At 40.6% G+C, this 15,701-nt stretch overlaps 2 protein-coding genes across 4 annotated transcripts; both read right to left on the bottom strand.

Moving 5' to 3' along the window:
- Nucleotides 1–267: 267 nt before the first annotated feature.
- On the bottom strand, nt 268–2,667 carry LOC6052339 (fibroblast growth factor receptor homolog 1). The gene has a single exon (XM_001868593.2). The coding sequence runs from the start codon at nt 2,575–2,577 to the stop codon at nt 313–315; it is 2,265 nt and encodes a 754-aa protein (XP_001868628.2). The 5' UTR covers nt 2,578–2,667; the 3' UTR covers nt 268–312.
- A 3,834-nt stretch (nt 2,668–6,501) lies between these two features.
- Nucleotides 6,502–13,055, bottom strand: LOC6052340 (fibrillin-1). 3 transcript variants are annotated; one of them, XM_038257296.1, is made up of 4 exons: nt 12,939–13,055; nt 12,726–12,876; nt 6,788–8,966; nt 6,502–6,725 (listed from the first exon to the last, which is right to left on the bottom strand). In XM_038257296.1, the coding sequence occupies exons 1-3, from the start codon at nt 13,028–13,030 to the stop codon at nt 6,879–6,881; spliced, it is 2,331 nt and encodes a 776-aa protein (XP_038113224.1). In that variant the 5' UTR covers nt 13,031–13,055; the 3' UTR covers nt 6,502–6,725; nt 6,788–6,878. The 3 variants fall into 3 exon arrangements, with proteins under 3 accessions (XP_038113224.1, XP_038113222.1, XP_038113225.1); XM_038257294.1 differs by lacking the exons at nt 12,726–12,876; nt 12,939–13,055 and adding exons at nt 10,870–11,020; nt 11,085–11,215; XM_038257297.1 differs by lacking the exons at nt 12,726–12,876; nt 12,939–13,055 and adding exons at nt 9,032–9,134; nt 9,193–9,322.
- Between the last annotated feature and the right edge of the window lie 2,646 nt (nt 13,056–15,701).

Here is a 15,701-nt window from a genome sequence, read left to right as displayed (position 1 = left end):
TTTTTTTTGTTTCTCTTTGCTCTCTCTGGCTCAGGCCAGAGAGCAGCAGTATTTTAGCGGCATTTTATTAGTCTCAGCTGTTTGGAAAAAGGATGGAGCACGAAAGTAGTCGTTTTCGTTTTAGAATGAGTTAGAGAAGTAGAATGTGAATGATTTTTACTTGTTTTGTTATCTGAACTATATAAACAACAAATAAAATAGTGTTTTATTCTTATTAGTGAACTGTGATATTTCAAAACAAAGAACGATGATTTAAATGGTACTGGCTATGTATCACTAGAATTGACTAATTACATGAATCTTATGTTAAAACTACACAATCTCTTCCGCACTAATGTAAACCTTCTTTTCTTCATCGTCGTGCAAGCTCACCGTCGAAGCCTGACTCTCAGGCACTCCCAGGTCCAGATATTCCTCACTGGTGATGGCACTTATCAACTGATCCAAACCCCACACAACTTCACTAAAAGGTGGCCTCTCCCCAGGTTTAAACTCCCAACACTTGTTCATCAACGCATAAACCTCATCCGAGCAGTGCTGAGGCTGCTCCAACCGCTTGCCCTGCTTCAAAAACTCCAACAGATCGTCCCACGCCGGTATCGACGGGTACGGGTGACTTCCGAAGGTCATGATCTCCCACATTACAACTCCAAAGGACCACACGTCACTGCGGGTGTCGTAGAATCGTTCTTCCAGCGATTCCGGAGCCATCCACCGGACGGGCAGCTTGCTGTCCGACTTCCTCCGGTAGTACTCCCGATCGTGAATGTCCCGGGCAAAGCCAAAATCGGCAATCTTCATGATGAGCCCTTCGGTGACGAGGACGTTCCGGGCGGCTAGGTCACGATGGATGCACTGCATCGAGGAGAGATGTTCCATTCCGCGGGCGATTTGAAACGCGAAGGAGATTTGCTGTTTTGGGGTAAGGATTCGCCGGTCACCATCGATGGGGCTGTCGACGGCCGTTTGAAGTCGATGACTGCGGAGGAACTCTTTGAGATTGCCGTGTTTTGCGTACTCGACGATTACGAATAGTGGACCGTCTTTGCAGCAGCATCCGAGCAGGTTGATGATGTTGAAGTGCTTTCCGATCAGCTTCATGACCTCCATTTCACAGACTAGATTCTTGACGTCAACGTCGGTGTGGCCTTCCTTGAGCATTTTGACAGCTACTTTGGAAGTTTGATCTTTCTCCAGTAGACCGTGAGCTTCAGCCACGACCACCCTGCCAAAGGCACCTTCTCCGAGAGTGTCACCCAGAGTGAGTTTATCTCGCGAGAACTCCCAGCTCCAGTCGATGGGAAACTCATACTCGGACACGTCCGCGACTTCGTAGTACTCATTCTTGGCCACCGCCATCCGGTGAGTTTCGATGTGGACCACCGGAAGTTGAAAGCTCTTCACGGTACCGCCAACTGCAGGCATGTGCGAAACCGTCACAGTTTTGATCCAATAGTTGAAGTACTTTTTCTGGTTGATTCTCAACTTGATGCAAATAAACACCACCATCAACGCAATAACACAAAACGCCACCGACAGACTAATCACCAGGATCATTGCCGTCGTGTACTGGTCGATAATGAGTTCAACATTCTCCAGCTCGTCAACAACGCGCAAGTAAGCACTCTGGTAGAACACCCCGCGAGCGCTGGTCGCAACGCAAGTGTACCAACCCTCGTCATCGTGAGTCACGTTTCGCAGTAGAAGAACCTCCTCCCCATCGTTGGAACTTCCCCGAGGTTTTGTCACATTTTCTGGAATCTCCGGATTCGTCTTGTCCACCATGTGAAAGCGAATCCACTCGACCCGTTGTTCCAGATCTGGCTTCTTCGAACACTCAAACCGAGCCTCACAGCCAACCTCCAGCGTCGTGTTCTGCAAGTAGGTGTACACGATCGCAGCCTGTCTCGACGGTTCCTTAACCTCCAACTCCGTCGTAAAGCTTATGCAACCAACTCGATTACACACATTACACCGGTAAGACCCGCTATCACTCACATCCAACTTCTCCAGCACGATCGCCCACTGCATGTCTTCGACCCTCCCCGCTTTCCGAACAATCTTCCGCCCGTCCTTGGTCCAAACGATACCCGGCTTGGGGTTGCCATCGCCAGTGCACTTCATGAGCACCGTACTCCCCACCAGCTGCGTTCGCTCCGTTATCAACTGCGACTCATCGACGAAAAACGGTACACTAGCCTCCCCCTCCAAGTCCTTCGACACCCGCTCGAGTCCATCACTCACCCGACCCGTCGTCAACTTCAGCCGATCTTCCACCAGCAGCCCCAAATGAGCCCACTCTCCCCTGCTCGAACGGCATGAGTAGAATCCGGCGTCGTCGGATTCAATCCCGTAGAACGGTATCACTCCCACATCCTGTGGTATGATGTACGAAGCGTTCCGGAACCACTGCGGATCGTCCAGGTCGCAGCGGATCGTTACGTTTGAGTGCAGCGGCACGGTTCGGTTCAGGATCTGTCGCCGGACCAGGTTGATCTGGAACGTGGCAGGTTGCTGGGTGATTACCTGACTCAGCGTGATTAGTAGAACCAGCGTTACAACTAGTAGAATAGCCATTTAGACTAGTTGGTTCTGACTTTCGCGACGATATTGTTGCATGACTGCTCGGTTTGATTGATTGTTCTGCACTGATCGGACGAACGTTGAGGCGAAAGGATTTCTGAACAAGCAAGCCGCAAACTTCACAACGGTGGAAATTCTCGTCTAGACTAAAAGCAGTAATTTAGTAATCATCACTATGTGGTTAGCTTGCTTTACAGAGGGAGAAAAAAACAAACAGTTTAGTTGAATGACTCATTTAAAGCTTTTTGAATTATTATGGAATTATTCGTCGTGATCGTGCTATATTGTCACACGTGCGTTTTTTGTCCCAATTGAGTTAAGAACGCCATTTTGTGCCTCTCCTTTAAACCTTCACTGAACCCCAAAATTCGATTCCAATCCTAAGATATTAAAAAAAAACAACGCAATAATCTCGTACATTGTTGTCACTTTTCATATGACAGTAGTTGCGATCTGATACTGCTATCTTGTTACACCCTGGAATTGGGTCCTTAAGCCCTATGCAAATTTTTAAAACACGATTAAAAACCATTTCTGATCACTTTTATTAATTGTAATGCAAAAGAAATAATTAACAAGACATTTTTCGATGGATCAACTATGGTTCCCTTGGAACGAGCTGTCAAGTGGGACCTTTTCTGTCAAGAAGGGCCGCGAAGTTAATTTGTTAAAATTGATTTAAAAATAAATTTAAATTCTTTGTGGTCGTATAAAGGAATATTGTACTCAGAAAAATAAGCTTGTGAAAGTTGTGAACAATAATATCACAAATTGAGATTTAATTTTAGGACCCAATTTGCTTCAAGTGCCACAACTGGTCAAAGGGATTTCAGGTGAGAACGCGTTTGACACACGCAAAAGCCCGACTACCGTAAACATTTGTAATTATAACGCGGGACTTCGGCAATCTAATTCAACCAAACTTCTGGACAATTCTTTATGTAAACTAATGTCAAAAACATAAACAATGACTTTTATATCCCGCTGTTTGGCATGCATGATTTTTAAAACCCGCCAAACAAATCGCAGCAAACTGGGGGTTGCGAAGCGAAAAACTTGTGATTTCTTTTTTGTTTTTGACGGAAGTGGTGGAGTTTTGTCGGAGGATTTATTTTCCGGCTAAATGTGAACCTGATCGGGGTTGGAGGAGATTCTGCTGCCCGGAGGCCAGCCAGTGTCGCAGCGTTATGGTTAGTTGACAGAATTTTCCTTTTTTATATATTTTTAACAAATTGTTCATTTGGTTCACAGGCCGTCAAAAATCCGAAACGCAGAATAATCCGGTGCAAAATTGAACAATGCAGAGGGTTTGCCCCACAAGATGATTGGATTGGGGCTGAAAGACGCAGGAAATGTTCTTTTCGCTTACGATGCATAATGCCCTCAAAAATTAGCAGATTCACGTTGTAAGAACTTTGAAACTTTGTGGCAAATGCTTGAAAAATAAAAAAAATACTGATTTGTCTTTTATTTGGCTGCCGCCAAACAAAAAAGGAACTGATGACAATTTAACGAACTTACGTTGGACTTTCCTACTCACATATATTTTTACATTAACGTGACGTGAACGTTATTGAAATCGTCATTAATCAATGATTGTTATAAACATTTTGAGATACATTTTCTTTAGGTAAAAATAAACCTTTACTGGCTGATTAATTGTGGTGAAAATAATTGTAAATCTGGATTGAATACAGAGAATTCATTCAGATTTCTTTAAAACTGATTGACGGCTTCCAATTAAAAATAAATACGGACGATTTTTTTTTCAAAACTGAACGCGATTCATTTCAGTTTTTTGAATCACATAAATAATAGGATTCTACGAGTTTTTCTCGTGAATCAAAGTTTAATTACATTATAGAACGGTGTTACAACGCTTTCACGTAGGAGATCTTTATTAAAACAACAACTTGAATATTATGTAGTATTTTTGTCTTATATTTTACTTAATCCGGTAATTTTTTACAAACATTTTGTGACGAACAGCAACTCTCACTTTTTAGAATACAAATGGTCTCCTATCTGTACAGACAAAACGAATCATATTTGGGGTCCGGGTTATTCTGCGTTTCGGATTTTTGACGGCCTGTGAACCAAATGAACAATTTGTTAAAAATATATAAAAAAGGAAAATTCTGTCAACTAACCATAACGCTGCGACACTGGCTGGCCTCCGGGCAGCAGAATCTCCTCCAACCCCCGATCAGGTTCACATTTAGCCGGAAAATAAATCCTCCGACAAAACTCCACCACTTCCGTCAAAAACAAAAAAGAAATCACAAGTTTTTCGCTTCGCAACCCCCAGTTTGCTGCGATTTGTTTGGCGGGTTTTAAAAATCATGCATGCCAAACGGCGGGATATAAAAGTCATTGTTTATGTTTTTGACATTAGTTTACATAAAGAATGCACAGAATGGTCAGCCAAACAAAATGTGTTTGTTAATGTTTACGTTTTTTTATCGGAACGTCAAAAAGCGACATGCGACAAGATAGCATGATCACGTCCAATAAGTCCATTAGTATTTAAGCTTTGTTTTTTTATTACAACTTTAAAATTATACAGAAATATTTTGATTTTTTTTTAAATCGTTATATTGTACAACAATTCGGATTTTGAACGTTTTCTTTATTTGCTGTCCGAATGTTATGATTGACAAAAACAGATATTCTCTCATAAATGTGATTAAATAGCCCAACATAAAAATGTGAAACGTTAAGCCTGGTCTACAACAGGAAACTCGCAGGATCGCAGTTGCAAGCGCAAGTTTTAAACACGTGCAAATCAATCTGATCTTCTACAATGACAATGCTGTGTTGCTGCGATTCTGTACTAAAATCGCAGACCGCAGGTCGCATGTTCTAAATTTTGAAATAAATGAAAATTTTCGCAGGATTTCTGCGTTGACAGTTCCAAATGGGAAATCACAGCAACCAACGCAGCTCATTGTAGATACTCGCAGGAAAGTCTGCGTTTTTAGAACGAAAATTTTTCACATCTGTCATCGCGGCGCAGCGTAGGATCGCAGCAGTTTCCCGATGTAGATCAGGCTTTAATCTGCTAAACCAGAGAACCTTTCGCAGTAGCCAAAACCTTCCGTAATCAAATCTTGGGAAAACTGCTCGTTTGGGAAATTGAATCGAAAAAAAGCTCAACCAAAGCTCGGTGGCACCAACCAGTACACCAGCACCACACTGTCAACGACGTCGTGAGCACCGCATTTAAATGATAAATTAGGGAAAAACTCCCTTCCACTGTCGGTAATGAACCTGACTTGCGAACGAAAAATATAAAAAAACGAGGAAAAACAAAACCCACACATAAAAACGCAATTAAAATAATGTAAACATTAATTATTCTATGGAAATGAAGCGAGCGTGCTTCTTAGTCCAGGACTCGAGTGGCTGGCGTCTGGTGGTCAATGTGGCCACTCCAGAAGGAAACACCGTAAACGGACACAGGACACTCTGGCGCTAAGGGTGTGTGTGTGTGCGAGTTTGCTAAATGTGACTGAAAATGTGCGATTAAGATAATTTATGGCGGTACTCGGGACACCGAGGGTATAACGGCAAGTTTATTGAGTGCGGGATGTTGTCCAAGGTGGGTTGTGAACTTAAGTGATACCGATGGACTTTGGAATAGTACCTATACTATAAAGAGCTTAAAGTTTTGACCTTTGATCAAAGTTGAGTCAATTCGTGGAATTTTGAAATAAAATTTGGTTTCAATTTAAGCAGTATTAGTACTCCCAGCAGCCAAATCCATCCCATTTTCCCATAAAGCTATTAATTTGATGGCTGATTGATGCCAACAGAGCCGGCAATCTCCCAGGAGAGCCACTCCTCCCAAATGGAGTGTGTGTGTGATTATGCGACAGTGATTTTCGGAAAAAGCTTTTCAATTAAAACTCACTAGGGTATTATGAAAGGGGGTCGGGTGGGACGTTTAACAAATTTTAATATCCGGCGGATGTGTTTCACTAATGAGAAATTAATGTGGCAACTATTAACGAGACATAAACCTGCTCCCCGGCGGTCGTCGATGCCCTTAATGGAAAGCTTTCACGGTGGATCCGTAATGAGCTTAACCCACAAGCTCTAGCGCTTCTCGATGATGGCGGCTTTGTCACGGGACTGATCATCTGGAAATTCCAAAAGCGGCTTTAAGATTCGTTGTAATAGTAAATCCAAGGTTGTTGCTTACATTTGCACTCGTACGAGTTGGAGTGCCGCTTGTTTTGGAGGTATCGGTTGAGTAAAACCGCACCAACAATTATTACGGCAAGAACTACTGCTCATACGACGACGAACAGCCATGGGAAGCTATCCTCTCCAACTATCTTCTCAGCTTGTTTGCAGTTACAAACTTCCGGAGCGATGCAGCACTCGACCAAGCTGCAATTACTACAATACGGACGACATTCCTGAGTTCCGTTGAGCTTCTCGTAACCCTCCAAGCACTCACACTCCCCAGGAGCGATACACCTTCCGTTGAGGCAGCTCTCGCAAATCGGACTGCAGAAGAACTCGCTCTCCTGGTTTGAATACCCGGCGTTGCACTTGCAGAGCAGATCTTCACAAACTCCAGCTTCTTCGGAGCACTTGTCCTCGCAGATTGATACGGTGCAGCTTCCAGTCGAGTCCTGTGAGTACCCCGCCAAGCACTCACACTGATTCGGCGCAGAACAGCTTCCGTTGCCGCAGTCCTGCTCACAAACCGGTCCACAGCTACCATCCGGACCGGGCATGTAACCCGTCAAGCAGCGATACTCTCCAGGAACGATGCAGACGGCGTTCTGGGGAAGATCTGCGCAGAACGCTGCACAGCTTAGCGTCCCATTGACGTCCGGGAACAGTCGGTATCCGTCGAAGCAGTCGCACACGTTGAACTTGACGCACTCTCCGTGCGAGCAGTTCACCACGTTCGGATCGCAGAAGGGGACGCAGCTGGTCGCGTTGAACGCGGTGAATCCATCGCTGCAACTGCATGTGTTCGTGCCCGAACAGAACCCGTTGACGCACGGTTCGTCACAAACTGGCTTGCAAAGCGATTCGTTGATCCGTTGATATTCTGGGAAGCACTCGCAGACGTTTACGTCGGTGCATCTTCCGTTGATACAGTTCGGATTGCATATTGGTAAGCAGCGTAGGATCCCGTCGGTATCCTCAACGAACTCGTACCCTTTGGGACAGTCACAAACGTCAACGGAGGAGCAGTTACCGACGGTGCAGTCGACCTTCGCCGGATCGCAGAAGAACTCACACCGGTCATCAATCGTCTTCCGGTAGCCTTCAGCGCACTCACACTCGTTCGGACGGACACAGGTTCCGAACTCGCAAGCCGGATCGCAAACGGGTTCGCACTCGTGAACGCTTCCCGCCTTCAGTTGATGCCCGGGAAGACAATCGCAGCCGCCTTCAGCTGTACAGTCCCCATTGACGCACTCCGGTTTGCACTTGGAGACACAATGCAGCTTGAAGTTCAGCCCTTCCATCAGCTCGAACCCTTTGTTGCAACGCACAACGTTCGGCGCAATACAAATTCCGTTCCCGGAATCAACGAAGCGTGAATCACACAGTGGTTCACACGAAGAGCCGTTCACCGCTCGGTACCCGTTGTGACACGAGCATTCGTTGACTCCCACGCAGTCACCATGGTCGCACGGAGGATCGCACGTCGGCTCGCAAACGTTAGATTCAGACGTTTGGCGATAACCTTGCCGGCAAGTGCACTGATCGATATCGGTGCAGTCCGCGTTGACACAGCTTGGATTGCACACCGGAACGCAACGACTCCCCTCCATCCGGAATCCCACACTACACCGGCAATGATTTGGCGCCACGCACTCCCCATTGAAGCAATCCACCAGCTCCGCATCACACACGGGAACGCACTCAAACCGATCGGACTTGGACAGCTCGTACCCCTCCAAGCACTGGCACCGATTCCTCCCAGCGCAGAACCCCTTCCGGCACTCAAAATCACACCTCGCCGTGCACACCGTATTATTCCGCACTCCAAACTCCAGCAGCTTCTCGTTAAAGTAGAACCCTTCCCGACACTCGCACTCGTTCCGCTCGTTACAAACCCCATTCACGCAGTCATCCGCGCACTTCGGAACGCACGCCCCCGCCGTACTCTTCACAAACCCAACTCCGCAAACGCACTGGTTCGGCGCCACGCAGCTCCCGTTCGCACATCCGTTAACGCAACTCGGCACGCACCGCCCCCTCACCATCGAATACCCCGCGTTACAGGTGCAGGTCTCCGGGCCCGTACACCGCCCATTCTCGCACCCTCCCCGGCACACCGGAACGCAGTCCGTCCCGTTGCCGTAGTAACCGTCGCAGCAGACCTGCTTCTTGCTCACGGAGTAGTCCAGCTGAAACGAAAACGAGGCCGTTAGAATCGGACGATCGCAGTAGGCGGGCGGTGTTTTGAGGATACAAAGCATGTGCGTAGAGTGGTCGTGGCTCGGAAGGACCGCGTGCCGCGGTCCCAGCTGCAGACTACGGGGCGCTGCACGTCCGAATACTTGGACACGGGAATGCTGGGAGGAAGAAATTGTCAGGTGTTGGAATTTTAAGCGTTAAGACGCAATCGCTCACTTTTCATCCTGCCAGCAGAGTTGTCCCAAGGAAGATTTGGCAAATACAAGTGCAAAAATGAAAGCGTTTATAAAGCACTTGGAGAACTGCATCTTGTCTGAGTGAGTTTAGAATTACAACTGATCAATTTCTGTACAATTCCACTAGCTTCAAACCGACTCCATCCGATAGACTCTTTGTGTTGAGCTAATCGAGTAAAAATAGAAGGAAACGTCTCAATGACGAATGTTTTATCAACCATGTCATAACGGACACTTTTGAAATGTGTCAAAGTGAAATTCTCACTAAAAGTGTTTTAATCCAAAAAACTTGTGAATACTTCAAGTCATGACTTAATCGGGTTAAAAATAAACATGTTTATCATCGCAGCTTCCAAAATAAAAAAAAAGTCGTAGGTCAGTTCATGGCCAACTTCTTGGAAGTAACTGGCGTTTAGAAGCTGTTTTACTGATAAGCCAACCCTTGTCGTTTGCTGGCGCCTGAATCCAGTAATGACTTGCACGATAAACTTCGCAAGAGTCTTCAATTATAACACAACTCGACATTTTTTGAAGTTGATTTCACCCAAAACTTACAACTTTATTTCTTCGCAGGAAATTCTATTTAACTCAATATTGTCAATTGGGGCCTGTTTGATCTTTAAATACTTACTGCACAGTTGTTGGTGGTGAACTCCACCTTAACCCACTTTAGCTTCTTCACCACGCAGAAATATTCAATCTGGCTGTATGCCGACGTCTGAACGGGATTTGATTTAACGGAATCCAAATTTATTTGGAAAAAAGGGCTAAATTATCTTAAATTGTTCATTAATAAGCAAGACCTAATCCACTTACAAATCATCAACTTGACAAAATTTGGCTGAAGCAAAACTGAAAAGAAATGCTGAAATTGCGCAGCTGCTGAACAGACTGAAAATCATTCTAAATTAAAATAAACTGTGTGCTCTCTGATAAAAGGACCAAATGGAACTGAAATGCTTACACATGAACGCATTTTTCATATTTTGGCTTATTAGCATTATAAACTTATCTTTCATAAGAACCATTTTTTTAAACTTCAAAAAAACATAAGTTTTTTTTCGATTGTGAAAATTATCTGAATATAGTTTCCCTTCAAAAAGTTAATCATTTTGAAAAATAAGACTTATTAATAAAATAAGCATATCTCGAAGAAGAAGAAATGGCGAGACATTATTCTCAAGCTTATCGACAATAATGCGTGATTCACGCCGCATGTCGCATACAGTACGTGGGACTCACTTTATGAACCATAGCCTTAAATAACATATCATAACATGAGTGCAAGTAAAGCCAAAATAAGGTCTAGGATTTGTCTACTAATATAACATATTATTTTTTGTTCATTGTTGACTTTCAAATGTTACCATTTGACTGACACTTGTATTGTTATTACTTAAAATCTATTATAAATAATAATGTTTAAATTAAATTAAATTTTGATTTTTTGTTTTTTGTTGTTTTTTATTACTTTTACTTTGAGCTTCATAGAGATCATTCAAAGAAATGTATATATCGAGCACTGACATGGACTGGTAATAGGCTACACAAAGCATCTTTTATTTATTTATCAATTCATCCTTTTTTTAAACCATATTGTAAGTTTTGTAATTTATTATCCTTTCTTGTTTTGAATAAAATGAGTAATAATTCTTACCGAACACTGGTTTTTGGGGAACGTTACGTAGACCGATTTCGATGCTGTTTTGTATTTCTTTGAATTGTAACAGTAGGTACACTCGTAATAGCCGTACTCCACTGAGACGTACTTTCCATCACTGATTTCGGTCGTTCTGACTTTCGGCTGTCTGCGCAATAAAACTTTAATTAATGTGGCGTTTTAAACATTAATATTTAAAAAAAATCACTCACGAAACGCTTGATTCACAAAACTGTGATTTTACACATTCGAGAACCGATACGAGTAGGAAAAGAAGTTGAAGCGATTCTCTCGATTTAAACATTTTCACGATATTTCTTTGTAAGATGTTCACTGCTCAAATGATGCCACTGCACTGAATGGGTTTGCAGCACAAAAAGATTCGATGTAGGCTTTGTTTGATAAAAAGTGCATAAAGTTGCAGAGCTTTCTTGGGATAATTCCAATATGTGCACAGGAAGTGCTTATCAGAGTGTGTCAGTAAATTTCATTTGAACAGTGATTCATTCGGAAAGAATGCGGAATCTTTTTTCTAGAAAATATAGATCAGAAAAATCATTCATGATTTTCAGGTAAGAACTTGAAATTAATTCAGTATGATTCATCATAATTGCAAACATTGATGCAAAATATTGTAAATTTATCATAACCTTTCTACTTTTTTTTAACCTTAGTAAAACTAATGAAAAAATATAAATTACTTACATTGCACATGTTGGTTGTATAACTCACAGACCGTCTAATGAAAAATGGCTTTGATCTACATTTATAATGCAACGTTACCTCTAAGGATCTGTGAACTCTAACAGGATTTGCAAAAGGTGTTCTGTACAGATAAAAAAGCACTAGTGTTAAGTTTAAATAATTTAATTTTGTAACTTACTTACGGAACATCTATTTCAATAACCGGCTCCGTGGCTTAATGGTTACGGCTTCTGCCTCGAAAGCAGAAGGTTCAGGGATCAAATCCCGGTCTATTCCCTTGAAAATTTGGAATCAATAATTGAACTTAGAATATGAACAAAAAACCTTTAAAAATCAGGTGGGATTCGAACTCACACCTTTGGATTGATGATCTGGGACGCTAACCAGTCGGCCATCATGGAGTTAATGCTCTAGAACTGAATTGATCCGTAGTGGCGAAATAATGTCACAAGGTATAATATATCTAACCATTATATAACTACTAACACCGTCTCAAAACAGCCCAGGGCCATCTCATATACTCATGAACTGGACGAGGGAGTCGTGGATTGCCTGGCCCGAGTCATCTGCATTACCGACCTATGGCTGTACAATTTTCAGAAGAAATCGTTAGCCAGAGAAAGGTATTCGCTTCAAAGGTTCTTGAGATATATGGTGGTTACTAACCGAACCGTCTCAGTTGAAATATACTGTGGTCATGGCCAAGTCCTGCCAAGACGGGGGTTCAAATACATACATACATACATACATACTTACGGAACATCTATTTCACAAATCGATCCTGAGACCCACTTTTCAAACAGTATTGTACTGATTATTGTGCAACAGATCAAAACTTTGCTTTTGGAGAACATGATGCTTTAGGGGTTTTTAGATGACTAAAGTTAAATTTGTGCTTCTTTGGCCCTTTTTGCAATCCAACTGCATTCTGATATCGAAAGCACTAAGTAATCGAAAGACTCATCGTGCAAATATTTTAGGGCAAAACAAAGATTAGCGAATGCATTTTTGTCACATTCCTGTGGCATTCCAACAGAAAGGCGTGTAATTTTATGGAGAATTTTAATACTGCAATCACTCTGAGTTATGATATTTTGATTAAAACTTTTTTTTCATTTTGAAAATTAAAAAAAAGTGGAAAATCTTACCGAACATTCGTTGTTGGTGAATGATACGTAGACCGATTTTGACATTGTTTTATAGGTTTCTGAGTAATGACAGTAGCTGCACTCGTAGTAAGAATATTTCACTTCGACATACTTTCCGTCGCTTATTTCGGTTAATTTGACTTTCGGCTGTCTAAAATACATGTTTTTTTTTATCAATGTGTAGTTTTAAAACAACTAAACTAGTGCACTTACGAAATACTTGATTCACAGAACTGTGAAGTAACACTTTTGAGAGTCGTTAAGTATAGCAATGTTATTTTAAGTAATTTTCCTGGTTTAAACATTTTGTCCGCTATCTTGTTCAAAGATGTTGACTTGACTAACAATGAAACTATACTGAAGCGTTTTGCAGTACAAAAGGATATGATATAGGCTTAAATTTAATAGTAACGCAACATTGTTGCTAAGCATTGATGAGATTAATGCTAAGAAACAAAGAAAACACTTATCAGGGTTAGTTAATCAATTGTTTTTCGATATAAAATCATTCTAAATAAATTTCAAAAATTTATTTCGACAATTTTAAGAACAAACTGTAGTAATTTTAAACATTTTTAATGTTTTAATGTGTTTTTGCACTAAAATCTTGGAAAGAATCAAAATGGTCTTAACATATTTTATCTTAAATAAACAAAATGTTAAGCTACCCTAAGGATCAGAGCATTAGTCCAGGCATGACTCACAACTCACTAGCAAGATTATGTCATGCTGGCCTATTTTTACTAGTTGCCTCATTTAATACAAGTTTCAGATCGCTTTTTTTTTAACTGACATTTTAAGATACAGTTAGGGGAGTTTGGGGTAATATGGACAGGGGGGGTAATTTGGACACCCCTTTAAAAATCACGTTTTCTTCGGATGAAAACGGTGAAAAAGTGAAAACGGCAATTTAAGTGATAAGGCTAGTACTAGTAATGGCCTAGGAGTATGGACAAACCAAAAAAGTTGGAATAGGTTAAGTAGTTTTGGTGTAATATGTAAAAGTTTCCAAAGGCCGGTTGGCACTGCCTTAAATTCTAATATTTGAAGGTTAGGAAATAAGGTTTTGCAGGGGTTATATGGCAAAAAAGTGGACATTTTATGTTTAAGGGGGTTGCTTGGACGATGCCTGATATATGTTCGTATAAAAATTGTGCATTTTATACATTTTTATCATCAAAAATTGCAATTTATGATAGAATATGCTATGGGGGTAATTTGGACATGGCTTGTGGGGTAATTTGGACATACCTGAAAGTCTACCTGTCAGGCAACAAAAAAGTAACTTTCATGGTTGGATGAGTTTTTAAAGCGATTTTGATAAATTTAGAGGGATTTAATATGTCAAAACAATCAAAAAGGAATGTGAGCAATGAGAACTTTCACAAAACCCCTATTTTTTAATTTAGATAAATTTATTCCAATATTCGAATTGATGAAAATCTGATTACAGTACATTTGGCGTTCAACAAGACTCTAATGTTGATTGCTTTTAATTATTTTTTTTGACATTTCTAATTTCTATGCTGGTTTACAATAATATTTAAATTTGAAGGGCTACAGAATGTTAAAATTTAAGACAAAAAATGATATTTTCAGGCTAATAAATTCTATATAAAGATTGATTTATATAAACATAAACGATACCTTAATTACTAAAAACTATACTTGTGCCTAATCCAGAATCAATGTTTAAATCATTTCAGTATTAATGATTAAATTATGTATACTACACTGAACTATTTGTTATCTTCCTATTGAATTAAAGTTCTATCACAAAATAATTATTTAAGCCTTTGATGAAATATTGTGAGCAAAACAACACTTCAAAATATAATATAAAGCAATTACAAAACCAGGTTGAAGGATGAAAAACATGCTCAAAAAATCAAATGTTAAACTTATTCTTCAACATGTGTCAAAATTACCCCTCAAAAGGTGTTCATATTACCCCACAAGGTATGTCCATATTACCCCACAAGGCATGTCCAAATTACCCCACAAGGCATGTCCAAATTACCCCATAGGGGTGTTCATATTACCCCCACACAAAAATGTGGGGGTAATTTGGACACCTTTTAACTTTTGCGATAAAAATGGGCTTTTCATCAAAATTTATCGAAATAAATGAAATTTTTCCATCAAATATGGTCTCTATTATCCTCTGGTGTCATCCACATTCCTTTAAAATATCCATACAGCCCGTAACAGAACAATTTCCTTAGGGTGTCCAAATTACCCCACACTCCCCTAATAATTGTATATTTAGAATTGGAATTAATGGTCTATGAAGAATGATTCAAAATTGTTCTTAAGTAGTTTTTTTTTAATTTCGTAAAAAAAATTGATTTGGATTCATAGAAAAGTAATGTGCAAATATCCAAAAATCTGTATCTCGAAAAAAAGATTTTCTGATCATTGTTAAAATAATCATTGTCAAAAATTGAATGTCTTGATGAAAAAAATAGTAAAATTGATCGTAAACTATTCAAAATACATTGTAAAACGTTTATTTTTGTATTTTTCATCAAATAGGGCATTTTTAAAATTATTGCGATTTTTAAATTTTGGGACCACAGTTCGGAGAGCATATAAAACTTAAGAAAACTGAATCCTATCCTATAATTCATTGATATTTCGCATATTTTTGGTAGTAGCGTAACTGTAATAATGTATTTTGGGACAACAGATTTAAATAATATTTGTTTTAGCCTTAACTTTCTATCACAAAACTCAATTATGACAAACTTTACTCCCTTTTTTATTTATATTAGTAGACGAAAAATGACGGTTTTTCGTCAAATTATGGTTTTTCAAAAAAATATATTTTTTTTTGAACGTATCGAAAAATTTACCCCAAATTGGATGCCTCTTGGGGTACATTTTCGATACGTTATATTTATATTTGAAATCAAAGAGAACTATTGTGATTTTTGAATAAATTGAACCTTTTTCGTGTTAAAGGGAGTGTAAGGT

Source organism: Culex quinquefasciatus, chromosome 2, assembly GCF_015732765.1.
Source record: "Culex quinquefasciatus strain JHB chromosome 2, VPISU_Cqui_1.0_pri_paternal, whole genome shotgun sequence".
NCBI classification, from domain to species: domain Eukaryota; kingdom Metazoa; phylum Arthropoda; class Insecta; order Diptera; family Culicidae; genus Culex; species Culex quinquefasciatus.
Note: the sequence above shows the minus strand (reverse complement) of the source record. Positions and strands in the feature narration are given on the sequence as shown.